This window comes from Pempheris klunzingeri, chromosome 13 (assembly GCF_042242105.1).
Source record: "Pempheris klunzingeri isolate RE-2024b chromosome 13, fPemKlu1.hap1, whole genome shotgun sequence".
Lineage (NCBI taxonomy): Eukaryota > Metazoa > Chordata > Actinopteri > Acropomatiformes > Pempheridae > Pempheris > Pempheris klunzingeri.
This window is the reverse complement of record NC_092024.1, coordinates 9,750,432-9,777,776: the sequence shown is the minus strand read 5'-3', so window position 1 is coordinate 9,777,776 and position 27,345 is coordinate 9,750,432. Positions and strand designations below refer to the sequence as shown.

The following is a 27,345-nucleotide window of genomic DNA, read 5'->3' as shown; positions in this document are numbered from 1 at the left end:
TCAGCCCACTCACTCTGATGGCGGTAAGGATGCAAACAAAACCAATTGGAAAAGCAGGCTACACACTCTAAATGTAATAACTGGCTTTTTTTAATAGCCTGATCCACCTTCATTCATCCCTGTGGAAGGGCAGTTTTCCCGTTGCTCCAACAGCCCTGGACACAACCTGCCTGAGCCGCAGCTACGCACTTCTGCGCGTCTGGCTCTGACATCATCGGCTATGAAGTTACAGATATGGCAATGCCACTCTGGCAGGCACTTTAGTCGTCTTGAGACGGACAGACTAAAGCCACCGCCGTCATGTCGCTCAGCTGGTCGGCGAAAGACCACAAAAACATGAATCAACCCTCCGCGGCCGGACAGAAGCGATCGCGCAACGACGCGGGGAACAAAGCGACGGTGGTGCTCGGCGCGCAGTGGGGAGACGAGGGCAAAGGAAAAGTCGTCGATTTGCTGGCGACCGAAGCGGACTTCGTCTGCAGATGTCAGGTAATCGTTGGTGATTTCAGACGAGCGTCCTCAGGGGCGTGTCGCTGTGTTTTTATTTCGCTCGGTGCCTCTTTTCTCTGAATTCATAATCTGACGATGGGATCTGTCAGTGCGCCTGGTGGAGCGCAACAGGTGCGCACACAGACATGTGATTTAAGTGATCGTGGCCATTAAAGTCCCGTTTCAAAACATTCTACATTTAGAGAATGTCAGATGTCCTTATTTATCATTGTAGTGTAGGCAGGTACAATTTAGAAGCCTTATTTCTCTCTTGATTCTTGAACTCGCCTCTGAACCAAGTGTAATGTTGCTGTGAATGACTCACTCTGCTGATCACAAAGACTGAATTTGAAATGGGATAAATGCAGTAATAAAAACAAGAAGACAGGTCGGTGTCTGCCTGCTTACATAGGACACATAACCTCCCTGGTCAGGAATCAGAGGTCACTCCAGCACCAGGACACTGAGTGAAATCTGCCAACAGTTGCTGCGTTGTACTCGCACTTTCTCCACTGACAGGACTAGCACCCTGTGTCCTGGAGGCTCGAAGGCCCCACCCACCCAGCTGGAGAGAGGTCACATTCTCAGGGTGGCTTGATATGTGAGAAGGCCAGGTCTTAGCCAGGGGGAACAGAGCGGAGGATCCACCAGCACCAGCCAAGTCTGTTAAAATAGGTGCTGGAAAAGCTTGGCGAACCGGGAAGAGGGCGGCTTAACACGGCCTCACGAAAATAACATGAGACGTGTGCATGTGGCCGAGTTTTCTGCAGTGGTCTTGGGTGTGAACATCACGCTGTCGTCATCATACCTTGCTCTGTCTTCTAGGGGGGCAACAATGCAGGACACACCGTGGTGGTGGATGGGAAGGAGTACGACTTCCACCTCCTCCCCAGTGGAATCATCAACCCCAAAAGCATATCACTCATTGGTAACGGCTTTCATGTTTCAGCATAGATACCAACACTAGTGCAGCTGAGTCTACATAATCCTCCTGCTCTGCTCTTGTAGGTAACGGAGTGGTCATACATCTACCTGGCTTGTTTGAGGAAGGCGATAAAAATGAGAAGAAAGGTATGTTAAGAGAAAATACACCTCGCGCGTGATGCATTAGTGTAAATGAAGGTTAATGTATGCTCACATGGATGTGATTTGCACTCTCTGACCAGGTCTGAAAGGCTGGGAGAAGAGGCTGATAGTCTCAGACAGAGCTCACCTTGGTATGTTCTGTACATGTCATTGTTAATAGAGCTTTACTTTGTTGGAATAAACTGCATAAACCCTGTTTTTATTTGTGTGTGCAGCATGACTTTAATTGATTCGTTTGCCGTCTCCCTGCAGTGTTTGATTTCCACCAGGTCATCGATGGCTTACAGGAAACTGAAAGACAAGCACAAGAGGGAAAGAAGTAAGGGTCAGGGCGCCAGCGAGACCAGGCGGAGGTTCAGGATGAGCCAGACCTGCCGACATTTTGCCAAAACATAAAAACGCCACAGCACACCGCCATCGGTACAAATCTACACTCATTCCACACGTCACTTTACATCCCTTCCTTTTGCTTGTGTCTCATAATGACAGCATTGGAACAACCAAGAAGGGCATTGGACCTGCATACTCCAGCAAAGCATCTCGCACTGGCCTACGTGTATGCGACCTCCTGGGTGACTTTAAGGATTTCTCCACCAGGTAGGGAGTTTGGGAATGTAATATAACACAATAGGTTATTTGAAACCAAGACCAGCATTGTAATTTTGCAGTTGTGGCATGATTCATGACTTCCTCTCCTTTCAGATTCAAGAACCTTGTCCACCAGTATCAGTCCATGTATCCAGCCTTGACAGTTGACGTTGAGGACCAACTGAAAAAACTCAAGGTAGACGCCAATAAGTGACTGTCATTCTTTCCAGCAAAAACCAAAACCAAACCATATTTCTGTCGCTTTGTGCAGGAGTACGCTGAGAGATTGCGGCCGATGGTGAGAGACGGGGTCTATTACATGTACGAAGCTCTTCATGGACCTCCAAAGAAAATTCTGGTTGAAGGGGCCAATGCTGCTCTCCTTGACATTGACTTTGGTAAGATGAAATGAAACTTCTAAGTGATCTTTTTTTTTTTTATCTGGGACAATCAGTGCTGTGGTAACATATAAAAAAATTCTCCTCAGGCACATATCCTTTTGTGACATCATCAAACTGCACCGTGGGCGGGGCATGCACCGGTCTCGGCATCCCTCCTCTGAATATTGGCGATGTGTTTGGCGTATCAAAGGCCTACACCACCAGAGTGGGAATCGGAGCCTTCCCCACAGAACAACTCAATGTAAGACATCACTTAAGGAAATGGGTGAGATTAGCTGGGACTGGGTGCTGTCACGTGTCCAAATTGTATGGAGAAGAGGTGCGTGACATGTTAAGTAACTCGCTGATACTGAGCTTGAGATGCACAGTGTGGTTGTGGTCATGTGGCTGACACAGACACATACAGGCAGCAGGGCTGGCGGTGGGGTGGGGGGCGGGTGGGAGGGGTAGGGTTGTTCTCTGGTGCAGCTGTCAAATTTTGTGAGAGACAGGTTCAAACACTCTTTACCTCTTATGCAGATCACATGTTCACGGGATAAATTTAGGGCCAGAGTCCGGGTTCAGGATATATTTACTGTGTGAGCCGGGGTCATGTTACTTGTCACGGGAACTGACCATAGGGACATAGGTCAAGATGTCAAAACTTTATCCCCCGGTCTATGTGATGTTTTATTGTACTCAGCTGTGTCTATAACTACTGTAGCCATTACATTTACAATTAAATTACAATTATTTTAAATTCCAGACATCATTTAAATTCATGTATAATAAAGTAACGGTAGGGCTGTTTTTCCCCCCTGTTTTCTGCAGGCGGTAGGAGAGCTGCTGCAGACTCGAGGTCATGAGGTGGGTGTAACCACAGGAAGGAAGCGACGTTGCGGCTGGTTGGATCTTGTCATCGTCAGATACGCTCATATGATTAATGGCTTCACCGCGTGAGTGGCTAGAGCACTTTAGGCAAATCTTCAGGTGTTTTGCGGTTTTTCGGTTTCGATATTGAAGCACATTTGCCTGACAAGCATTTTCTGTCTGCACCATAATATGTGGCATTATGATCATTCTAAACATCATGGTTCTCATGTGATGTGTTTGTCCAACAGCATCGCTTTGACAAAACTTGACATTCTGGACGTGCTGGATGAAATCAAAGTTGGAGTCGCTTACAAGCTCAATGGAAAAAGAATCCCTCACTTCCCAGGTGATTTAACAGAAGAAACCTCGTGTGGATCAACACTCACAAACCGATCTGCTTTCTTTGATGACAGATAACATTGATTTAAAGATCAGTAATAATCAGCATCTTTCACTCACAGCCAACATGGATGTTTTGCAAAAAGTGGAGGTTGAGTATGAGACCTTCCCTGGTTGGAAGACGGACACGTCCGCAGCCAGGAAGTGGAACGACCTCCCAGCCAAGGCACAGAACTACATCCGCTTCATCGAGAACCACATTGGAGTTCCCAGTATGTTTAACACAAAATAACAATCGTGCAAATGTTGATTTTACTTTGCAAAGCACACTAGAGATATGAAAGAGTGCAGAAAGCTATTGTCAACACTTCCCCCCGAGGCCTCTAAATCAAAATAAATAGTAATGCATGATAAACTATAGACTTGCATGATATCCACTAGGTCGCACCGTTCACTCATGAGAAATAGCCCTTTTCCATTATGGATGGTCATGACATCTACAGTTCTGTCATCTTTTCCAATCTTTCTCTCCATTTCTTCCTCTCTCTTTTCAGTCAAGTGGGTTGGTGTTGGAAAGTCCAGAGAGTGCATGATCCAGATGTTCTAACGGGAAAACATTTATCTCCCCTCGATGGAAGCACAGACAATGTGGAATGACGTGGCATCTTTTCATCACCTAAAATGTTCTTCTCCTCATTAGTTAATAAACAAAACGTCCCTGTAATTGTTGGGCACTGTTGGCAATATTTGTGTTGCTGCAGTCACATGTTTGTGTTCTTTTATTATTATTATTATTATTATTATTAACACTGCAATTATTAGATTTAATGATAAGACAATCAATATAATCTGTATCACCGAATAAAGCAGCTCACATGTTTTCAAATAAAAGCTGATAGGTCCATGGTGGGAGATTATTCATCATACTCATACCCATCCCTACCCATCTGGCAACAAGGCTACCCCCCGCCCAAGTCAACTGGAATTGGTCACAGCCCCCCCGGCGATCCTTAGGGATAAGTGGTATAGATAATGGATGGATGGATGGATGGATGGGTGGATGGACATATTTATTATTTGATTTCTAGAGCCCTACCTGTCAGTAAACCCTAAGCCCAATAGTCAATAAACCTTATACTATGGGAGGCACGTGTATTGGGACTATGTTGATCATTACTTAAAGACATGAATATATGATGAAGTGATTATAAATCACATCATTGCATTAAATCATTGCATTTGTATCTGAAAAAAATCTTCCTGTCCTTGGTTGTAATCATGCTGTTAACGTGTGCACATATATATTAAGTGTTCCACCAATCTCCAGCTATTCTTTTTTTTAAATAATGAAACAGGAAAAACCTAAATTCGCGACAACCACTGAAGGCAGCACGGTGGTGACGGATTGCAAGTTTAAGGCGGAAAGAAAAAAAAAATCACGTGACACGAGAGCAGCTGTCGGATTGGCTCTAAATTTTCACGTGACAATAAAGGATGCGTGTGATTGGCTCCTTGTTTGCTCTCTTGCATTTTTCCCGCAACAAACTAGTGTGGAAGTCTGTTGGAGCGCTGAGAGACTTTTATTTCAGCCGAAATGCCAAAACGATCTTGTCCCTTCCCCCAAACCTTCTCCTCCCAATACAAAATGCATATCGGGCAACAGGAGCTGAATAATTACGGCGTGTTTGGGAACAAATACAGGCAAGAAATCCACGGTAAGTCCATGTTAGCGGATAAATGTTAGCTAATGCTAGCTTCGCAGATGCGCACATTTGCCTGCGCAGCAGTTAAATACAAACAAATCTCTCGAGTCCATCCATAAAACAGTTCTATTGGACACTTCTGGTACCTTTGTTCGTCTTCACAAGAAGGTTATTCGTGAACTCCAGTGTTTGGCCTCTTGACAGTAAAAGCTTCCGCTAAGTATTGTGACTACAGAGCAACATCTTCACGGTCTGTTTGACATTACTGCCATCGGACCATAATACTGTCAGATTGGCCGTAATGTGCCGTGAACATCAGCCTCCTGGGTGGTCTGCTGACTCAGTCACATGCAATGTCACACATGAATGGATCTCTTTTTTTTTTTTCTCTCACAGAAAAGACAAAGAACTTGCTCTTCAACGGTGCCAAGGCCACCATGGGCAAAATATGGACCGGAGAGGAGAGGGGCACCGACCCGCTGCCCACTGGACAAGCCGGGACACCTGCAGGCAGCCAGGCCCTGCTGAGAGGACAGACACTGATTGGACACGATGGGAGGCTAACAAGAGCAAACGCTGCACAAAGTGAGCTTGAACTGACGGCTACAGCCCAGATATATTTTAAGCAAGAGACGCAGACATACCCAGAAATGGCAACACAACACCAACAAAGACACAGCATATAAAATAATTTCTGGTTTGTCAAGCAACACAAACTTGATCATATTTCTCAAACACCTGTTGCCATGCGTGTGACCTCTTTTTATTTATTTATTTATTTTTTTTTTTTTTTTTTTTTTTTTTTACATTTGGCCAGAAACGGTAGCCAGCCAATCATTCATCCACCTATTTCCTGTTCCTACTTGTCCTCAGCAAGGTATCCCGATACAGAAGCTTGTCTTAACCCCAGACACACATTTGGATTCATTGTCCGAAAAACCTACAGGAGGACATAAAGTAAAAGAGTAAACAAAGTCCAAATATGTGAGAACAGTGACCTCTACTGATAAAAGCAGAGAGGTGACGTGACTGACCTTGTGATAAGAGCTCGGTCCTCCAAAGCATCCGACACAATAGGTGAAAGTGGCTGTTTTAGAGTACATAAAGCCCTCGCTAAAGCTGCTTCAACCCAGATAAGATGGAGCCACACCGAGCAGTCCTCATGAACCTTGAGAAAATGGTCAACCATGGAAAAGGTTGTACCTGCCTCCAAGCAGCTGAGAAAGTGGATAACTTTAAGTTAAACAAGGACAAATATCATTACTCCAACTGTACAACTTGTTATTGGACAGTGAAGGACAGAATTTGCTGTTCTTTTTCTGTTCTGTTTAAAAAAAACAATATTGGTGTAGCTGAAAATAATGAGGCATCAGCCGTCCAAGTTAGAAAATTCAAGTGTCTTATGGTGTTTTTAGCACAAAATTCTCTATTACTATTCCTATACCAGGTAACAAGGATTATGGGGTACTGAGAGCTAGAAAAAACAAAACAAAACTGGACAACAGCGAGATCAGGTCACGTTGGGAATTAGAAGAGCTTTTTAAAATGTGACAGGCAGTAGTTCAATAAGTAGCTTCACTCCGAGGCTAAAAGCAGTGGTTAGTTCAGTTCATGCTCTTCACCAGCAGATGTCAGGATTGTCACAGTGTGGCTGCCAGGTTTGGCTTACTTTTGAACTTTTATTGCTTTTGCTAATTGCTCATCCAGGGCACCGTATGGGTGCGTACTTTGTTTCTAGGTGCGGCAGTGGGTCTTACCGGCTGCTGTGTGTGTCAGAAGAGCCAGGGGTCCAGGACGCCATGCTCCCAATGTGACCGTCTAGCCTGTTCCTCCTGCACCCGACAGTGCTCCAGCTGCTCCAGCCTCTGCTGCTCTGTCTGCACCATCATAGAGTAAGTCGGATGCGTTTCCTTCTCACATAGTTTCACAAAGGGCTTCGGCGCACTCATGTTTACAAGCTATCAATATCAGGGCACAAGGGCATTTATGTCACTTTAAATTAGCCTGTCAAATATAGATAGAAATTGTATTTTAATAACTAGGCTTGTCTGCAAAGCTTCACCTCTTGTGCACCTACATTTGTGTTATGATTCATTAAAATGCATTATCTGCATCAACTAATGTAGGCCGGAAAATATTGGCCTTAAACATTTCATTACATCCGTAGCAGGAATCCAGCTGCAGCGTCTAGTCATGTGAGCTTCAAAGCATCATTCGATTGCTTTTAAACTGAGACACCATGCATGCCAAGGTTAATTAGGTGTCACTTGGAAAATCACTTGCTCTGTTTTTTTGGGGGTTTTTTATATGAGATGTTGGGAGTGAGCTGTTTCTCATCTGCTCTGTGAAAGGCATTCCTCTTGTGCTTGCACTACGAGTACACTCTGAACTACAAACAGCAAGTCCTGAAGGGTTGTGTGCAGCGTCTCCACTGGAACAAAAAAAAAAAAAAGTCCTGTAGATTTGCTGCGTTTGACGTAAAAAGAGTTGGATGCTTAATTCAAAGACGGGCCAAAACCATGACCCCACTCAATCCTGAATCTTGTTGGCTTCTAATCAGTTTTGGCTGGACTGCCAGTAAGTTACAGAGCTCTAAAAGGACATTTGCTGAGACGTTAAGGCATCAAAAAAACAACGGAAGCGGGACGCACAATAGCTTCATATTCATTTTTTTTTTTATTATTATTAGAAAGAAACAAACCACACACTTGCCTCTCAAGCCAACTGGAAGGAGTATTAGTATTTGATGCTTAAAAGAACTCAAAGAACCTTTTGGTGGGGTCTTGGTGCAGCGGTAATGTTACAAAAGTGTTTTCAAAATAATTGGAATACAATATTTTCTTTGTTCCACAGTTACAGCGGCCGATACGATGAATTACTGTGCTGCAGTTGCTCGACGTAAAGGAGACCAAAGAAGGGATCAGGAATTTGTTTATGTAGTTGCCTTACATGAGATATTACTAAGACTGTATTTTATACCTCTGATTTTTTTTTTTTTTTTATGTGATCTAAATGTTTTCTTGTATATATGTATTGCAATCTAAAAGTAAATGAAATAAACGTGAACACTTTTGAAGACAGTTAAACCTCTTTTGAGCACCTGTCATTAATACAGTCCCGGTATGTATTTTGATTCATTAAAGGGTCACAGTGAGGCAATTGTTTTAAATAATACAAGAATCAAATGGGATGTCTGGGGGGGGCGGGGATCTGCCAAATAGCTGAAAGGTTACTCGGCTACCGTCATGTGTTGTAGATACATCAGCAGATGGCAGCACACTTCAAGGACTCTGATGAGGGATGACACCCTTTCAGACTGGGCCACATTCAGGGGAACACGCAGACCCTGTTTCCTCACCAGACGAACACATTTATCTCACTGCGCTAAAGAATTTCCAACCTCTTAGCTGAAAGTGTGAAAGTTTTGTCTTTGCTTGGCAATGAGAATGAAATTCCAATCCAGCCTGTCTGGGCTGACCTTGGAATCTGCTATCAAATTTATTTATTAAAACGAGGAGACCCAGAGGCTGAAGAGAAACCGGGCTTCGCAGCAGACAATTTGGCTACAATTATCCCTCCTGGATGTGACCTTGAGGTGCAGTCATCACTTTCTCTTGGCTGCAGCTCGTCACTGATGATGACTGGTTTCAGGGTCAGGTGTTGTGCGCTGTGAGTAATTGTTCTTGGTGGCAGAAATCCTCAGCACTGCTTTATAGAAATCAATCACATGACATGGTCTTATGGATATTAGCTTGGATGAGTGCACTTCCTGGAGCTTATTGCAAACGCGCCCGTGAGCTGTTGAGTCACATCCCCTGCTCAGCGGGCCAGTTGTGGCTCCAGTCTTTGGGGAGTTCTGCAGTTGGTGTCCGAGGGCACCGCTTCGTTTCTGGCTGAGTGAACAAGCAGCTGCTGGCAAGCAAGGCGTCAAGTTGTCTGCACAATTCTTGATAAGGCTTTAAGGAACGCAAACGTGGGCATAAAATACTTGACAGGACGACGTTCACTTTTGAAGTTACATACTTGTTGTTTTTTTTTCATTTTATTGGTGATAACACAGACATTGACTTGTGAAATTCAACAGATGTCCACAACTCTAACGCTGGTGGAAGTGTCTTAAGCCATTTCTACTTTTTATCATTTCTATTTCTATTGATTAGTTGATTGACATCAACTATTTTGATAACAGATTTATCCACTTTGCTATCTCCTGCTTCTCATTTCTAAAAGTTTGCTGATTCTTCTCTTTTACGTCGTTATAAAGCAGATATCTTTGGAGTTTGGACCTTTAGTCAAACAAAACAAGGCATCTGAAGACACCACCATGGGCCCTTTGTTCAACAGATACATCATTAAAATCATCATTAGTCACTGCCTCAAAGACTTATTTGAAGAAGAGCTCCCTAAAATTGTATGACTCTAATGATTCTAACAATGATTACATTTTCAGAGTAGTTATTTACCTGGCTCTTATTTTAAATTTTTCCCTTCAAAATACAAAAAAATCAACAAGTAATCCGCAAAAGTGTTTTATACTTATTTTGAAGTTACCAGTGAAGGTTTGAAATATCTATTGATGCATCTTGTCTCTGTTTGATTTAATACATGACACTAGAAGTTAAAGCTGTGCAGGCTATTGATACCTTTATTGATTAAGACTTGTAATGAAGTTGTACATGAGCACACTACTTTTACCCTCACTGTAGGCATATGGTTTAGCTCAAAGTCTTTACATGGACACACATACGGTCACAGGTACAAAAGAGAAACTTGATCCTGGTCACATCTATTCTCTCCAGAGAATAGATGTGACCCCCCCCCCCCCCCCCCCCCCCCCCCCCCCCACACACACACACACACACACACACACACACACACACACACACACACCAAAAAACCATCCTTTGACCAGGAAGATGAGTTTGTCTGTCAGAGTCTCTTTCCTGTTTGGAGCTATGAGTCAAAGTCGTATTTTGACCATCTAAAAAAGTAAATGTCATTCCTGTCAATTGTCCCTCCTGTAATCCATCACCATGTCTGTATGTAGAAGAAAGGCAGTAAAATAATGTATGACAGTGGATAAAAGAGTGTCGTCTGCAAAGAACACAATCTCATGAATCATTAATCAGCCCTCTAGTCCCTCTCCCATATCTGTAAGTTTAAAAAAAAAAAAAAAACGTTCACAGTGGTGGACTCATCCAAAACCTTTACCATATTCAATTTGGGAGGGAAGGATCCTGATGCTTAGGCTCCTCTCCCCCCCCCTCCTCCTCTGCTCTCTGTTAAATCCACAATGATGTGATGGGTTTATGCACCCCCCCCCGCATCACCCTTCCCCGTCTCCTCCCTGGTACATGTATTGCTGGTTGTCTGCGAGGAGAAGGGGGCCACATAATCACCCACAGTGCTGCAGACAGGACCAACTGCAGTCGGCCAGCGGGAGCACGTGGCTTTGTCTTTCACCAATTCTTTCGGGGACCAGCTGTGGTCTGAGTGTGGCCCAATGATGCTGCTGCTATAAATATGCGTCAACGAGTGTGAGTAAGTGACAGCTGTACAGTGGACCAAGGACACACTGTCTTGGCACTGTCAGGGCGAGCCACTCCAAAAAAGGCAAACCCAGTGTGAGAGCAATAGTTGATATGTATTTATGCACTTGTGGCAATTGATAATGTGGTTCAGATCGAGGCCTTAGACTGTGATTAAGAACTTAAATACCACTACAGAGGAGGATGTAGCCTTACAAACTGGCAATAAATCTTTTTTTTTTAGTTTTTTTTTACACCAGACTATTATATTTCTAATTGGGGATTTGTATTTTCTGAAAGTCAAAAGAATGGCTCCTCCAAAATTAAGTGGATGATAACCATATGCATGTGTGTTCATACAGAGAGAGAAGAAGATAACTACCTGTACGTGTGTGTGTGTGTGTGTGTGCGCGCAATGTCTGTACACAAGTGCATGTGTGACTGTGTTTGTGTGCCCTTTTCAAGTGTGACCACCTGTCTTTTGTTAAGAAATAAATAAATAAACACAGGCCACACCAGCTGTCCCTGGCAGTCCGTCCCCTCAGAGGTCAAGGGCTCCCACCGCTGGCCTTGTTGAGGTGGTGGACACTTACAACTTTCCTCTCAACTTCTCTCAAGTACCTCTAAACACACACACAAACACACACACACACACACACACAACCACATCCAGCCAGTCACAGCCAAATGAGCCAAGCTTTGAGCCTCGAAGAGGAATGTTTTATTACACCATCGGGTTACACTGCACATATCCCGGCTCGTCACCCTGCAGCTAAGCCCTATCACATGGCCCTTACTTTCCATGTGAAGGTTTTTGGTCCATAAGAATCGCGCACACACCAGGCAGTCTAAGCCCTAGATCCCGTCAGGCAGATGTGAGATGTTGGTGCCAGTGAGCGCTCTGAGGCCTGCCGCTGTGGATGTTTACAGTGTGAGGTGGCCGCAGCGTTGCAGAGGGCCCTTATTTACTGTGTGCTGGCTGGGGCTGTTCAGGGTGTTTATGAATGATCTTGGGAGGACATTGTTTTCTTTATGTTAGAGCTGCCTGGCTAGCGCCGCTGTGTCGTCTGTTTGTGCATAAAGTACGTGCTGGGGAGCTGGGCCAGACAATAGCCTGGCTGAGCTACTACCCACGCACACAATAGAGTGGTGAGATGAGGCCGAGGTTTGGGGCCACGGTTTTGGGGGCTGTGGGGGTGGAGGTAGGATAGATGGGGGCAGGGGCAGTTGGATGCAGCCCTTGTCTATATGGCGTTCCCAGAATGGGTGAGCTGGGATCGGGGGGAGGGTGGTGGGAACCCGAGCACATCCCCATTGGGATCACGTAGCAGAGCAGCTGGATTTCTTTCATGGTGCAGCGGGGAAATAATTAAAAGTTCTCGCCATTGAAACTGTCCAGTGAATTGGCATGAAGGTCCTCAAGTGGAAACATATTTGCTATGTGTTTGTTTACTGATAGATGTGTGTGTGTGTGTGTGTAGTTTAGTTTGCTGTGGCAGATATAATCAAGCTAAGTTTTAGTATTAGTTACAAAACAAAGTCTGCTGGCTTTGTTATCCCACGTTTATCTCCTATGGAGAGTATTGACAACAGATCAGGAACAATGGGAGCCCATCTTGAAACTGCTCCGTCCTTGAGCTCAGTTTATGGTTTCAGAGGGATAGGTCCTGTAAGACCAGCAGTATTATCACATTCTGTTGTCTCTGTACACATTGCAGCGCTTCCCACACACACCGTCTGGCTGCTGTGTGTCACACGAAGGCTCTTCTATAGTGTTCTGTTGTTGTTAGTGTATCAGAGTCTAATTTTATCTCTCTTATTAAAGTCAAAGCTTCTCTAAGGCTGAAAACTTAAGTGTTGTGTCTAAAGGTAGTGAGTGCAAAAAAAAAAAAGATTAGTAAATGAATGAAATCCACACAAGAAAGAAAGTTGTTCCATTTAATTCTATGCATAATCTTAAGAAAGACCTAAACCAAGATTGTCACATTTCCACAGCACACACACACAAGCACACTCCAAAAGCGCAAACAATGAAAATGCACATACAGTTATAGATCAAAGTAAATTGCCTCAATATCTAAGCAATTCTGCATAAAGATTGTCCTCTAATCTCTAAACCACTAACACTGAAGCAATTGATTACTATAAAATATACCTTTCTTATTAAAAAATTATATTAAATTCTAATGGCACTTCTACAAATTCTATTAAAAAGATTTTCGTTTGACATTTAGAAGCTTTTTTTTTTTTTTTTACCAAATTAAAACTGAGACAGTCAAATGTTGCACAAGAAGCAAATGCAATAATAAATATTTCTCATGATTATACACAATTTCACAGTTGTAACCTGCAGAGGACAAAATTCCAGTATCAGTAAAGTCATTTTTTAGACTTAAAGATCATACAGCATGAGTTAGGCAAACATTGCCCTCAATCAAGAGAAGCGCCGTTTCCATAGAAGTCAACAATCAAAATCTCAGTGTTTCACATTCAACAGTGACATCAACTACGGACTGGACTGTTAGTTCCCAGTAGTATTGGCTACTAAAAGCCAAATCACAAAAATGCTTGTCTTCAGTTGAACACGTCCAAAACAGATTTATTCACAGAAACAAAAAAAAAAAAAGATCAAATAAATCTCAAAACGTCAATGTAATCTCTCGCAAAGCAGCAAAAATAAATGGACTTTAAACTTTTAGTTTGTCTGATGTAACATTTTGAAATGATAGAAAAACAGAAACAACAGTTGTGACTCCGCTGTTGCTGTGATGTGAACTTTTACCACCGCAGTCAAGGGCAAAATGTACAATATAGAAAAAGGGCTTCTCCAGATGCAACACCTGTCCGTGTGTCTACAAGGCACATTTGGTGATCATCCTGGAGGTATAAATAAAGACTGCAAACGATAAAAAGAAATAATTCTTCACATACCGTTAGTTTTTCTACCTCTGTACACGTGTACATTAGAGAATTGAGCAATTTCATTTGCACCACATAAGAAATGTTCCTTTAAAAAACTGAAACAGTGACAAAAATCTACATTCCTGTGTATTCTGATTGAAAAGTACATTATTAACACTATGCAACATCTGAAATATATCTATTGTTCTGACAACTAGCCAAAGTGATTAAACTCTTGGGGCATGCGAACGACAGGAGTGTTTGTGCAAGTAAACAGGGAGCCAAATCACATTTCTTGTCAAATTACACTCAAGTCTCGTTCACTCAAACCCCCGCCGCTGACAGCAAGACAGGGAGGAGAGTGAAAACGGGTTGCAGTGATTCAAAGAGAAATAGTTCGATTCCTTCTTGACTTGGGCGCCATTAAGAAATGCTGACAAACCATTGCAAATGTTGAGATTACATGTGAATTGGTTTTTTTTTTGTCCTGAAAGAAGTCTTGGTGATTTACCTAAAAGACAAAAAAAAAAAATCACCATAGGGTGTGTATGCTGAAATGGACAAGTAGTCGGCACCGACATCTGACGTGTATCATCACTGCTGCCAGACATATTACTGTCAGTCTAGCACTCGGAAAACAATACTTTTTAGTAAATGAGATATTCTCTTAATAGATGTGCAATCAAATCACCATGATATCTCCTCCATGTAGAGGAACAATGAAGCATTTATCTACTGCATGCTGGGATGGGGGGGGCTGTTCTTTGATGCCTCCAAACAATACACCTGTTTACAGTGTCCTTGGTCTCCCTTTGCGAAATACATTTCTCACATTCCAATGGCTCCATTCAATACAGAAAAGTGCAAAGAGAGACTTGCGCTGCCTTTTCTCCCCACGGCTAGGAGGGAGATACACAATGATCCCTTGAGAACTACCTGGGATTTGGTGGTGGTGGTGGTGGGGGGGGGACAATGCCTGTATTGTCTCATTTCTATAGGTAGCCAACGCCGTGTCAGTGTGGCTGTGCTTGTGAACAAGTGTTTGCTGCGGCAGAACAGCAGTCGGAGCGGCATTAACTGTTCTGATTCGTAGTGAGCCCAATCAAGTCTTGAATATGGAAAAAGGAACCAAACTCCCTGGGGAAGACGTGACACTTTTAAGAGACTGCAGCCTTAATAAGACACCTGGCTCTCTCTCTCTCCACCTTACACGTGTTGTAACACGGAAAAACAAACAGTTTGATAAATAGAATATATATTTACATTAAATATACATATAGTAAGAAATAGCAGCCTAGACAATAGTGTTGAAACTATATGCATGCTAAAAACAAGTGCTTCTCTATGTTCCATGTGACAAATCTTGAATACTCCGTAGAGATTTCTACACGGTATATTAAAATACAATTACAGTAACTGGATTTGCACAGAGAAAATGAACAGACAGCCCCAATACCAGTTAATGAGTACCAAGATCGCTAGGCAAGACGCAGTGTCTTTCAAGATAATAGAAATAAGAACTACACCTACAGTAAACCCTGAACCAAGTCAAACTAATAAATAAATTCTGATCAAGTCTTCTCAGGACAGATTAGACAAATATCGTGAACTTTTAGTGCTACGCCCCCCACGTTAAGAATCCATATAGCTTCTATGAGACCAGACAGAAGAAATCCATTCTCTCGAGGACAGCTTCACTAAAGGCTCCAGCTTCATCAGTAGTAACGTTCACGCGTACAGTAAGAAGATATGATGTGAAAGGGTTAATTCAGGGGGAGGAAAAGCCAGTAGATTCAGCTGAATGGCACGTGGAGCACAGCTTTGATGAACAAACAGCGCTAAAAACAGACAAAGTACTGAACATCCACCTGTCTCCCTCTGTCCCCTCCCTGCCTGCTGAGGGTTCACCCTAAACACTGTGTCAGTGTACCCTCTATACCAGGAAGTAACAAGGTAATTTACTGCCGACCGCTTTTTTTTTTTTTTTTTTTTTTTAACCCACACGAGTCAATAAACGTTTAATTGACAAGAGGCTTGATTTACATGCTTTTATTACATTCTTGTAAATGATTTAATTAAGAGGACTCGCGGATCAATCGGCATTCCAGAGTAGACAATTACCTTTGTCACCACCTGGTATGTGGAGTGTAATCCAGATTATTAAAAAGGCCTGAAAACTGAAATGGACAAGAAGGCATTGCAATATACATCTTGTTCTTGCAAAAGTAAGTACACTAGGTGAAGTGTTTTGAATTTCAGTAGGCACCAGTGTTACAGGCATTAGCTTTGAACTGCTGCTCACCCCTCCTGTGATTATACATGTTTTTAAGTAGCCACCAGAACGCTGTTCCATTGATGTGTGCTCACTCACATTAGCAACTAAAGAGCTGGTAACTCTCCTCAAGGCAAAAAAAGAAATAAGGTGATATGATGGTCTGCTTGCCTCATGTTATAAACAACATACAACAACAAAAAATTACTACTTCCATGAAAAAAGTAATTATACTTCCAGTAGTCAAACTTCATTAGTTTTGCTGCCTTATGATAGTTTACTTGTTACGGACTAAACAAATCCCAAAAAATAAATAATAATAATAATGTAGGAGTTAAAAAAAAATCATATATTGCTACTCATGGACGGTTCTGATCTCCCATGTGCACAAATAAAGTCTCACTCACTCTGACGATTGTATTAACATATGTTAGCATTAGCCATCACCCATTTGCCCATAGGGTTTGAACATAGGATGGTTTTTTTTTTTTCTTCTTTCTTTCAGCAAATATACTCTTCAAATAAACTCAGACAGAAACAAACAAGTGCATCATCTGATTTGTTCACCTTCGCCGACACAGATCCAGCTTGAGTTTCACAGCACCCATGTTTATCCTAACAGCACCTTCGTCTGTCTGCCTCTGACCATCACGTATGCCTATGACACAGTCTTGCTCAGAAAACAGCTCCAGTCTTAAAGTTGCTACATCTTTAACTTGAGAAATGCCTCATGGGGTAGAATCCAAAAGATACGTCTCCAACAAACTGCCAACATGTGTATACTAATGGGGAAATTGTTCAGTAGTAGTGTTCAGTGTATGAAAAGACACTCTGTCTTATGTCATGGCACTGCTGATGACTGCTGAGGTGTTTTATCCAATGGCGAGAGTCTTGACAAGGCCACAGTGAAACTTCCTGATGTGGCGGTAGAGGTCCCCAGACTGGGTGAAGCGCCGTTCGCACCACTTACAAGCGTGAGGCTTCTCACGCGTGTGAACTACAGCGTGCCGACTCAAGTTATGGGAGTACTGGAAGCTCTTGCCACACTGGCCACAGGTGTATGGCTTCTCGCCAGAGTGTGTGCGCTCGTGGCGCTTAAGGGTATACATGCAGGAGAAGGTCTTGTTGCACTGCATGCAGGTGGGGACCGAGCCGTCGGGAGACAACTTGGAGCGAGCGCCGTCCTTCTCGCGGAAGTGTGAGCTGAGGTGCAGTTGCAGCACATGGGGGCTGGGGAAGACTTTACTGCAGAGGGGGCACACACACACCTGTTGCCCCGGGGGCAGGAGCACTCCGCTGGAGGTGGAGATGTCTGAAGAGGCCAAGTCGTCCTCCTCCTCCTCCTCGCTGTCCCCCAGCAGCCTACCCCTCCTCTCCTCTACCTCCCGGCCTGGGGCGCCCTCCCTCCCTCTGCAGGCCTCCCCCTCCTCGTCCATCAGGTCCTCCTCCTGGGAGAGCAGGGCGGCTGTGGAGCCGTTGTTGCCTGGGAAGAGGGCAGCGAACCCTGTCACCACTGAGCTCCTGGCACTATTCCCAAAGCGCTGGCTCTCAGGGCTCATCGGCTCACTGTCCTCCTGCTCTGACAGCAAGTCGTGTTCGTCTTTAACAAGTGGCTCAGTGCCCTGCTGCTGGCTGTCGAGGGCCAGCTGTCCCGAGACGTAGGAGGGGTGTAAGGGATCTCTGCTAGACAGAGGCTTGAAAGACAAATCCAGTGCACAGTCCATGTCATCTGAAGCCCGGGACCTCTGGGACAGCGATACGGTGGAACTACTGACATCAGCTTTTGTTTTTCCAGCTGTTTGGACGCAGGGCTCGGCCTCTGCTGACACATAATTGACACCTACAAGGTCCGGGGACCTGCCAGAGTGACCGTTTGCCTTCTGCCTGCTCTGTGCAGACCTATCACAATCTGTGACAGCCAGCCTGACTTCGCTGTTGTCCATGTCAAACTCTTCTGCCAGGGGGCCCCTGTGAAGCCCCTGAGACGGTGTCTGGGGCTGTCGCCGGATGAGCTGCTTACTGTGCAACTCGCCTTCAGAGGAATTTTCCCTGTCCAGGCAGCTGAGTCCCAAACCCTCGCTCATCTTTTCATCCAGAGAGGAGAGTTCCTTATCTTTAAGCTTGCCTTTACACACTTTCACTATATCATACATGTGGAGGTAACTGGCTGCTGCCAGGACATCCTCCACCGGGAGAGTGCTGAATTCCAACTTCCCCTCATACATAAATTCAAGGAGCAGACTGAAAGCCGGGGCTGTCACAATGTCACTGTTGAGATGCACAACGTCCCTTTTGTCCAGCTGGTCCCTGTAGAAGAGATGGAAGTACATGCTGCAGGAGGCCAGCACGGCTCTGTGCGCTTTGAATCGAGCCTCTCCGACAAGAACAGTGCAGTCACAGAGGAAACCTTGGTGACGCTGCTGACTCAGACACTGCAGCAACTGGCGGCTATGGTCTGGGAACTCCATTCTTCCTTCATAACCTGATGAAAAACAGGAAAAACAGGATACTGGATAAATGAAATGAAGCCATTTAGAGGGCAGAGGAGCTGCCGTCGCACATTAGAGGCAGAGCACCAAGTCACCAAAAAGCAGAGAGAATGTGAGGAATAACTTAAAGCAAATTATCTGAAAGTATGAGCAAACACAGAAATCTTACACCTGCACGTTTTAGAATACCAGTCAATAAAATAAATCCCAATTCCAAAACTTTACCCAGAGAGATTTTAATTGCACCTAAAAGGTCAACATCAATAACTTTATCCAACTTGAGAACATAAATCCTGCATTCTTCCCAGTGGTGCAGGATACGCTACGCTGCGCTCACCCACCCATGTATCACGGTGTAAACGGATCCACTCTCCAAACGATCCAAAGTATTCCGGTTTGTAGCGGTCAGCTTACTTCTCGAGCTTCCGAAATTTTACGGAAAGTGACGCACCGGCGCGTTTCCAAACGCACGCGACAGCAGCGGCGATCCCAGAACAGGCGAGGGGGGACTGGGGATGGCAGCAGCCGTCCATCGGGGTGGTGGTGGTGGTGGTGGTGGTGGTGGGGAGGAGGAAGGGGGGGGGAAGGAGGCTAACGTGAAAAAATAAGAGCAGAGCAGAGTGAGTAAACTGGTGCTCTGTTTGCTAATTACACTGCAAGCTGTGGAGTCAGCTGCTCTGACATCACCGCAGTGGAAACGCTACCTCCAGCTGTGCTCCCCTTTATGCCATATGTTAACTCTGGGCTGGCCACGCAGTCCAAACAAGACACGCAACTTGTTTCAAAAAAAAAAAAAAAAAGCAAAGAGTAGATTTATAAGCGTCACAAGATCACACTGCATTTCCAACTCCTTTAATTGGGTGATTTGTCACTCAAGAAAACTGCAGCCGACGACCGCGGATGAGAATAAAAAAAAAAAACGTCCCCTCTTTTACGCACTCATCAGCAACGTTAACACGCGCACAACTGTGAAATATCAGTTTAAATGGCTTCATTCAAAACGGAGCACGGAGGCAGGAAAGTAAAATGAATATTAAAGTTTGATGCTCCAGAGAGCAATGCGCACGAGTGTAATTGTGCGCGCACTCGTTGTGTTTATTTAAAAAAAAGGAAAAAAGTGTGAGACGGAGACAGGAGAGCCAAGGGCGCAGTAAACCGAGCTCCATGTCCGTGTTGGGAAACGCATTGCTGGGAGCCTTTTAAACAGCAGAGGAACTCACAGCAAAGCCAACTGCGCTGAACGAAGCGGCGAGGGGACACTCTTTAACTTTCGCTTTCTCCGTTTCAAAGCACAAAAACACCCTACTCACATTTATTTCCGCCCGGTCCGTCGTGCTCGTTCCTATAAGCGCCGATGTCCTTTCATGATGTGCGGCCAGATGTTCGCTTCTCCTTGTCGTTTCTTGAGCTTCAGTCCGACCCTGGCAAGGCAGGCTGCACTCAGCGCTGCTGTGTGTCAAGCAGGTTGATAATGGCACAAGTCTCGCGATATCGCGCGGCCACAATAAGTTCTGTACTACTCCGTGAATTCACACAGCGGCAGCAAGTAGCAGAGTACACTATAGGAACATCAATTGGCTGTCTTATTAAAACACCTGTCCCATGGACGGGGGAGGAGGGGGGGAGGGGGGGAGGGGGGCTGGGTGGTTCAGTGTGCTTGGTGCTGTAGCAGGGAAGGGCAAGTAGAGCAATGGTGGGTTGTCCGACAAGACAGAGTTTAGGCAAATAAAAAGCATTTGTAAGATATGCCTTCAAGTAGACAGTCTAATCATTAAAGTTGCAAGTTTAAATGTGTTATTTGGTGAAAGAGAAGCGCACTGTTTGAGCTTTCCTTTCCCACACTGACCTGTTTGAAGATAATGAGATTCAAACAGTTCAAATTCAGGGTGTAAATTTAATTTTCAAGCTTCGAGGAACGTTGCCTGTGTTTAGTGTTTTTCTCAACATCTGCTATAGATGAAAGAATCACTTTTTTTTTTTGGTTCACAGAGAATTGGTATCTGTGAAAGTATCCAAATGGGCACAAATAATTATAATTCTTGCTTTGTCACTTGGAGGGTCAGTGGACTATTGGGAACGTTTAAGGGCTGCTCTCTCTAATCCTGCTTTGGGTTGTGGAATTCCCTGGCACCACACCACCCAGTGCCTTTGTTTTCCCAGACCACACCAGCTCCTGGCTGTGATTTATTTAACCTGAAATTGTCTCAAGACAGGAATGGCGCTGACTTATGTGGACCAAGTTTGAAAGAAGTCTATCAACTATCAGGCACTATTACAAAAAAAAAATAAAGCAGTCTTCAGTCTCCAGCTCTGTAATTGTTAAAGCTAGAGATGGTGGCATGGTGGAGAAACAGGAGCTCGAGGTTGCAGCTGCTCATCTCGTGCCCCCCCCCCCCCCCCCCCCCCCGTTCCTCCCTGTGCTCCCCCAACTGCTTCAGTCACCTTTGCCCTGTGTTCCAGCTGCCGTGTGTTTTGAAAGGGCCATTTGCAGCTCCTCACAGCCTCCTGACACAGAGGGGAATGAGCAATGTGACGGGAGGCGGCAGCCACTGGTCTGAAGGGGCCACCGGCTAGATTCTTATCCACTTACTGCTTTATTCCATTTTTAGTTTGGCTGTTACTGTTGCAGAGGCAGGATATCTGCACTCTGGTCATGTCCAGATGATCATAAGCGAGGATGTGTCATGCACGCTAAAGAAAAACGCTCTGTGTTTGGTCTAATCGGCGTTGAGGAAGAAATGACGAGCGACTTCTTACTTTTGAGAAAACACCAGTAAATTAGCCCAAATGTTTATCCTGAAGCATCAGATGTGTGTGCCACATGAAAAACAATTTACCATTCAGCACTGACACACACACACACACACACACATACACACACACCATCCATGCATGCAGGAGCAGCGATGTGGATAAGAATAGGAGCAGTGGCCCTGTGTTTCCCTGGCCCTGGCAAACGTAGGCGCCCAGTAGAGGAGGGGTGTGTGTTCACAGGGCAAGACAAAGCAGTGGTTGTGCCTGGGGACCGTGGCCTCAGAGAGAGAGGCTCGGCACGGTGAAGGTTCTCACACACAGAGAAAGACAGAGACAGAGAGAGGGAGAGAGAATGGGAGCGGGAGAGTGGGGGAGCGGGGAGAGAGAGAGAACACTTCCTGGAGGTTCTTTCTTCCTCTCTGCAATCATCAATGGCATTCTCCCCCTGACCCACTCCTCTCTCAGACAAACAAAAGATCCCGCATTCCAGTGTAGCCTGACCGGCCAACCAGCCATCCATCCAGCCACAGCCGACCACATCACTCTCCCCACTGGACCAAAGTCTCACCATGGAGGTGGGCTTGAGCTGTGTGAAAGATGTGTGAAATCCATCCTTGTGGATTAAAATCAATGTAGATATATTTTCTTTCTTCCCTTAAGTAGCTTTTATGTTGGAAAAGCCATAATATTCATTGTGCACCGACTCGTTCCAGATCTTATTTCTCCAGAAACATTTTAACCCAACACACTGTATTTTTTTTTTTTTACGGTTTCACCGTTCCATGAAATGGAAATCACGTCATGATGGTGTATGCATGACTTCACGCACATTTCCACAAAATTCAGCCTAATGTTTGTGAGGTCTGAGGAAAACGTTGGTTCTTCAAACAAATCTGAAATAAAGTTTGGTGACACTGAACATTTTTTGTGCTGCACAGCTTGAGGTTAAAGTGGGTTCAATCTTCAAAAAGATAGATTGTTGATTTATTACAACAGTGAAATATGATAAATATTTCTTTATATTTGTCCCTGGTTTGTAACGTGTTTCTTGCTCTTGTCTTGTTCTGAACTGTTGTGTACTCATACTGCTGTTGCACTGCTGTTTGTGCAACAGATTTAAACTGTTGGACTTAAAAAATAGAAAGTAACACTACTCATTGGTCATTTTTGTACTTATCTATGGTTATATTTAAGTGACCCCCTTCTGTTTCTCCTGTTTAAAATCTTTTCTCCTCCCATTAGTTTTTGCATTGGAGTTTTTTCTTACCTGAATTGAGGGTCTAAACGGACAGAAGGTGGAATAAGTTGTACAGCTTTGGGGCCATAAAGAAAGAACCAACTCATCAACAAACTGCAAACTGTCCGTACCCCCACTTCCTCCCTGTTACGGCCCTCCTGCCTATAGCGCATGTTATCTATTCTCCTTCAACAGCCCATTAAATTCTAACAAGAAAAGAGATCAGATGAGGCCTTGACAGGAAAGACATTATTAACCCACTTTGACTCTTTGATCTCGTTACTTTTTACTTTTGCTTTGAACCTGCAAAACAACAAGGTGTACATTTCCATCATTGGACCAAAGACAGCTAGAGGAGGAGGAGGAGGAGGAGGAGGAGGAGACCACAGAAAAACAACAGCAGAAAATATGGGATACCCTCACTCAGCTCTGTTTGTATGACAGGAACAGCTTGGCAAGGCTGACACATGGTAGCAGTGAGAAAAACAGTGTAAGTGACAAAGAGGGGAAATGACAACAGAGGAGGCTGAGAGACGGAGAGCAGAGGCCAGTAGGTTTTTCATCGCAGAGGGAGCACTGGCAGCCGTCCCTGCCATCCTGTTCTTGTGACATTATTTTTCAGTTATTGTGCAACTTTTCATAATCATTATCTTGCATTTTTATATCATACACTGGCACCAAAGCTGATAAGGAACACTATGTTGTGCTTGCAGATTAAAAAGATATTTGATGTATCTTCTCTGGCAAGTAAACTGTAAAAGCATCACAAATATATCTGCATGTAGGGCAATGTTGTGGGAATATTATAGAAATGTTAACGAGAGAGAGGTTTTCTAAACATCTAACGTGAAGGATTTGCATATAAGAATATTTTAGGCACATCTGGCCAAGTAGACCAAGTCATCTGTGGGTTTCATTTGATACTGAGGATCCCTGACTAAGTCTGACTGAGCTGGCCTGTCTGTGCCTGTCCTAAACCGGTTTAACTCCTAACTCTCCAGCAGGTCGCTCTTTGTGGCTGTAAATAAGTGTTTATCTAAAAATGCTCTGGTATAACAAGAAGGGTTAAAATCTGAGGTAACCTCACTGTGTTTTTTTTAGTTTCAACCGCATCACACAGTCAGTGGATGAAGTTTGCTCATTTATCACGGAGATGGATCTGTTAGTAGGGAGGCTAAAAGTATTTGTTATGATTTCACTCCATCCACTGATGAAGATCATGCGATGCTACTGAAAACTCCAGGGTAAAACTGCTGCGCTTTAAGTGCCAAAAAAGAGACAACAGAGGTTAAAACGTGCCTTTTATTAGAAATGTCAATGGTCCTTTCCACCTCACAGCAACTCGGTTAGCGAAAGAATGTCTTTTTTTAGATGTTCTCCAATCAGGTGTCTCCAAAAATAAGCCATAAATCAATGACCAGAGGCCTGCAGCTTGAGAGCTGACAAGCGACAGCCATCTCTGCACTGCTCACAATGGTTACCTGTTATTTTTTCAAACTGATTTGGATATAATTTTACTAGAGAGTGTACAGCACTACATGTCTGAAATGTAAGCACCAAAGCCAAGAGCTGTGAGAGCAGCAGTGTAAGTGTTGCTCTATTGTTTGCACCAGGCCGTGTGGACGGCCTCCTTCTTTAAATCTGAGTTTACAGCAGAATCATCTTTTTAGCCTTGGGCATTAGTCCAAAGGGTATTAGCTTAGAATTTGATTTTTAAGCTATTAATCTTGTTGTTTTTGTTGACTTTTCTCTTAAGAAACAATAAGTGGTGAGTCGCTTGAATGTAAAGTTGAACTCTTTTTTACACATATAAATCTCTGAAGGCAGAGAACACATTATATCTCGCAGTCTGCACAGCTGCATCAAACTACACACTTCTTTATTTTTCAGGTTTTTGGAAATCTGTCTTTCTACATTGGTGAGTTAATATATATTTTTTCAACAGAATATCTAAGTTTGGCATTTTAGTAACTGTATAAACTTATTAAATGACATTTTACATGATTATATGACTTTTGACACTATTCTGCTATATTTTTAAGAGGTATTAACTGTCTACAACCTAGAGCAGAAATGATAAGTCATATAACTGACTACTCAAACTGAAGGTTTATTTGCGGAACAGAACAACCAATAGAAACAGCCTATGTCAACTTGGACCCTGAGAAATTGTAATGAGCATTTTTCACTATTCTCTGACATTTTACAGACCAAACAAGTAACCTGCAGATTGATTGTTCATGAAAACAATAATAATAAAATAATAATAATTAAAAAAAATAATAATTTGGTTACTCATTGTATAGCAGGTGGCAAAGTAGACAAATTAAATCACAATTGAACAACTGTAATAAAATGAAATGAAATAGAATAAAATAAAATCAAACAAATCCATCCTGTAGGCTACATCATACTTGATTTTTCCAGGAAGAGAAACTCAGAGATATTCCTCATTGTACTGAGCATCTCCTGGACACCTCACAGGACCCTCTGTAGGTCCCTGGACCACATTTTGGAAACCACGGCACAGATAAAACATAGCAGGGTTCACCGGGGCCATGCAGCCCCTCGTAAGCCCCTGTAGCAACACTGCAGGGTTTTTTTTCAATGGGACGACCGAGGGCCCGCTTACGGGCTCATAAACGGGGTCGGCGCTAGGACCCGGGAGAGCAGGCTGCCACAGAGGCACTGCAGACAGCGCGTTTGGGAGGTGTAGTGGAAGAAAGGCAAGAAACGGAGTAAATGAGAGCACTTTGTCCAGATTGTTCAAGGACTTATCAACTTAATATCCCGCCGAAACTGCTCACTATAATGAGACGGACACACTGTTGAATTCCTGTCCAGGTAAATGTCCGCGTTTCCTTCGCATGGTTAACTACAAGAGGTCGTCAGCTAGACAGGGTAGGTCCCCATTGTACTTACATGGGATGCGGTTATTCTCACCCAAGCTGCCCTGCTAGGCCCCATATCCTCTCTATCGCTAAATGCAAACCTGAAATGAGGTACTTTCCTGACTTCACTTCGCCGTAGAAGTTATTTAGCAGTAAAGACAAGAGCTTATAAACGTCCTGTCGTTGGCTACACCGCGCTGTTGTTTTTCCACAGACAACAGTGAGTCTCTCTTCAGATGTTAACCATTCATTTTTGACAATGACCACTTTTGAGACAGCCCTCAGGCCATAATATCTGCAGTCATGTTACTTTAAACGGGTCACCTCCACTAGAAAGTTGTTTTTGCTTGTACTTTATGGCCCTGCACGCGAATGAAAACAAATGAGCTCAACAAGAGAGCAGCTCATTCATTGTTATGAACTACCACTGCCTTTGTTTACTTGTTTGACTGAGGAATTTATTGCCAGACAGTCATTTTGCGTTTAGTTAGCTTTGCTAGCTTGTTGCTGTTCTCTTGTAGCACCACATTCAGTGACACAAACTAGTGCATCTTTGTTGTAACTTCTCAAAACAGGGCCCAGGGAGCTTCAGGGCCAAAGTTTGGACACCAGGGAAGTGATAATGAAAAGGTATAATGGAGTTATATTCGTATTTCCCTCCCTTGTAATCAGTGCAGTTGCTAAATGCATATGGGAACTGTTTTGGTGATACTGTCCTCACTGTTATCATCCCACCTACACTGATGACAGACATGCATTTCTCTCCAAAGTCATAACTTAACTACAGGAACTTAGGCAGGTTTATTTTTGAAGAGTCTGTGATGTGAAGCTGACGTGGTGGGAGTCGCAATGAAAGGGTTCGTCAGCTGCACAGGTTTAATTTTATGCAGGATGCAAAGCTTAAATGTCCAACTTGAGATAGAGCTGGCTGTGATGATGTTACTACCTGTCTGTCTCAGTCTCCCAGGGGTGGACGCACGCAAGCACGCGTGTGCTGTCTGGAAAGAGAACATTGTCCCCGGGCATGCTGTACTCATAACGCCTGTGGATTCAAAATGTGTTTATCGTTCATGAGACTACGTCTGTCAAGTGTATGTGTACGCAGGGAGACTTGGCATGTGACCCAGTGAAGACGCAACAAGCTGGCGTAATGATGCAGCCAGTGACTGCTTGGCTCTATTTAGAAAATACCAGTAACCTCCCACCCAATCCCTTCACAGCCCCACTGACGCAAATGTGCCACCAGTTGCACGCTGAATTTGAGGAATGTTGTTTGAAATTGTTGTCCCTGTACACAGGCAGACTTATTGTGCCCGCCACAGGACTTCTGGTGATGGTAGCCCACCGTCAGCGTCACATGATAATACTCTTCTCAGTTTGGTACGAAACTGAGAACACAGCCTAAAATACTTTCTTCTTTTTTCTTCATTCATCTTGTTTACAAGTCGCTCACATTAACAGCCAGGTCATTTGATTTGCATCAAACTAAAGGGACCAGTTCTTTGAGATGTTATTCTCTGTGTTACCTTGGTCCTTTTTTAAAGGAATATTATGAGTGGTATTTATTCAAATAAAACCAGCTATGTGATCTACCCTGTTAATATAGTTCACGGCTTGTCTGAACAGCATGAAAATGAATACATTAACATGAGTCATAAAGAGGTTGTGCTCCAACACAGGATTAAAGCAGTGAGTCTGCTTGGCTTTCAAGGTTACAGTAGCTGTGGCTTTGTATCCAGCTACACCTACCCACAATATTCTTATCATTAGTGATGTGTTTTCAGGGAACTTGAAAGAGGAACTTGGCACAGGCTA

General features: G+C 43.9%; 4 protein-coding genes across 7 annotated transcripts in view; 3 read left to right on the top strand and 1 right to left on the bottom strand.

Moving 5' to 3' along the window:
* Positions 1 to 249: 249 nt before the first annotated feature.
* Positions 250 to 4,479, top strand: adss1 (adenylosuccinate synthase 1). Its single transcript, XM_070842591.1, has 13 exons — positions 250 to 489; positions 1,315 to 1,417; positions 1,498 to 1,560; positions 1,656 to 1,706; positions 1,828 to 1,894; positions 2,065 to 2,172; positions 2,278 to 2,359; positions 2,435 to 2,561; positions 2,651 to 2,805; positions 3,375 to 3,499; positions 3,665 to 3,762; positions 3,878 to 4,027; positions 4,310 to 4,479. Exons 1-13 carry the CDS (start codon positions 301 to 303, stop codon positions 4,360 to 4,362), a joined length of 1,371 nt encoding a protein of 456 aa, XP_070698692.1. The 5' UTR covers positions 250 to 300; the 3' UTR covers positions 4,363 to 4,479.
* An 812-nt stretch (positions 4,480 to 5,291) lies between these two features.
* Positions 5,292 to 8,544, top strand: siva1 (SIVA1, apoptosis-inducing factor). The gene is made up of 4 exons (XM_070842635.1): positions 5,292 to 5,470; positions 5,855 to 6,043; positions 7,197 to 7,350; positions 8,312 to 8,544. Exons 1-4 carry the CDS (start codon positions 5,350 to 5,352, stop codon positions 8,358 to 8,360), a joined length of 513 nt encoding a protein of 170 aa, XP_070698736.1. The 5' UTR covers positions 5,292 to 5,349; the 3' UTR covers positions 8,361 to 8,544.
* A 4,366-nt stretch (positions 8,545 to 12,910) lies between these two features.
* Positions 12,911 to 20,039, bottom strand: zbtb42 (zinc finger and BTB domain containing 42). Of its 2 annotated transcripts, none has more exons than XM_070842929.1 (2): positions 19,959 to 20,039; positions 12,911 to 18,641 (listed from the first exon to the last, which is right to left on the bottom strand). In XM_070842929.1, exon 2 carries the CDS (start codon positions 18,625 to 18,627, stop codon positions 17,032 to 17,034), a length of 1,596 nt encoding a protein of 531 aa, XP_070699030.1. In that variant the 5' UTR covers positions 18,628 to 18,641; positions 19,959 to 20,039; the 3' UTR covers positions 12,911 to 17,031. The 2 variants fall into 2 exon arrangements, with proteins under 2 accessions (XP_070699030.1, XP_070699029.1); XM_070842928.1 differs by lacking the exon at positions 19,959 to 20,039 and adding an exon at positions 18,990 to 19,180.
* A 5,297-nt stretch (positions 20,040 to 25,336) lies between these two features.
* akt1 (v-akt murine thymoma viral oncogene homolog 1) overlaps positions 25,337 to 27,345 on the top strand; it is a 30,271-nt gene continuing 28,262 nt past the window's right edge. Inside the window, exons 1-2 of one of the 3 annotated variants that reach the window (XM_070841904.1) lie at positions 25,337 to 25,483; positions 26,106 to 26,160. The gene's annotated coding sequence lies outside the window, so the exon portion shown is untranslated. Of the gene's footprint in view, positions 25,541 to 26,105; positions 26,161 to 27,345 lie in introns of all 3 variants that reach the window. The other 2 variants (XM_070841902.1, XM_070841903.1) reach the window with 2 other exon arrangements.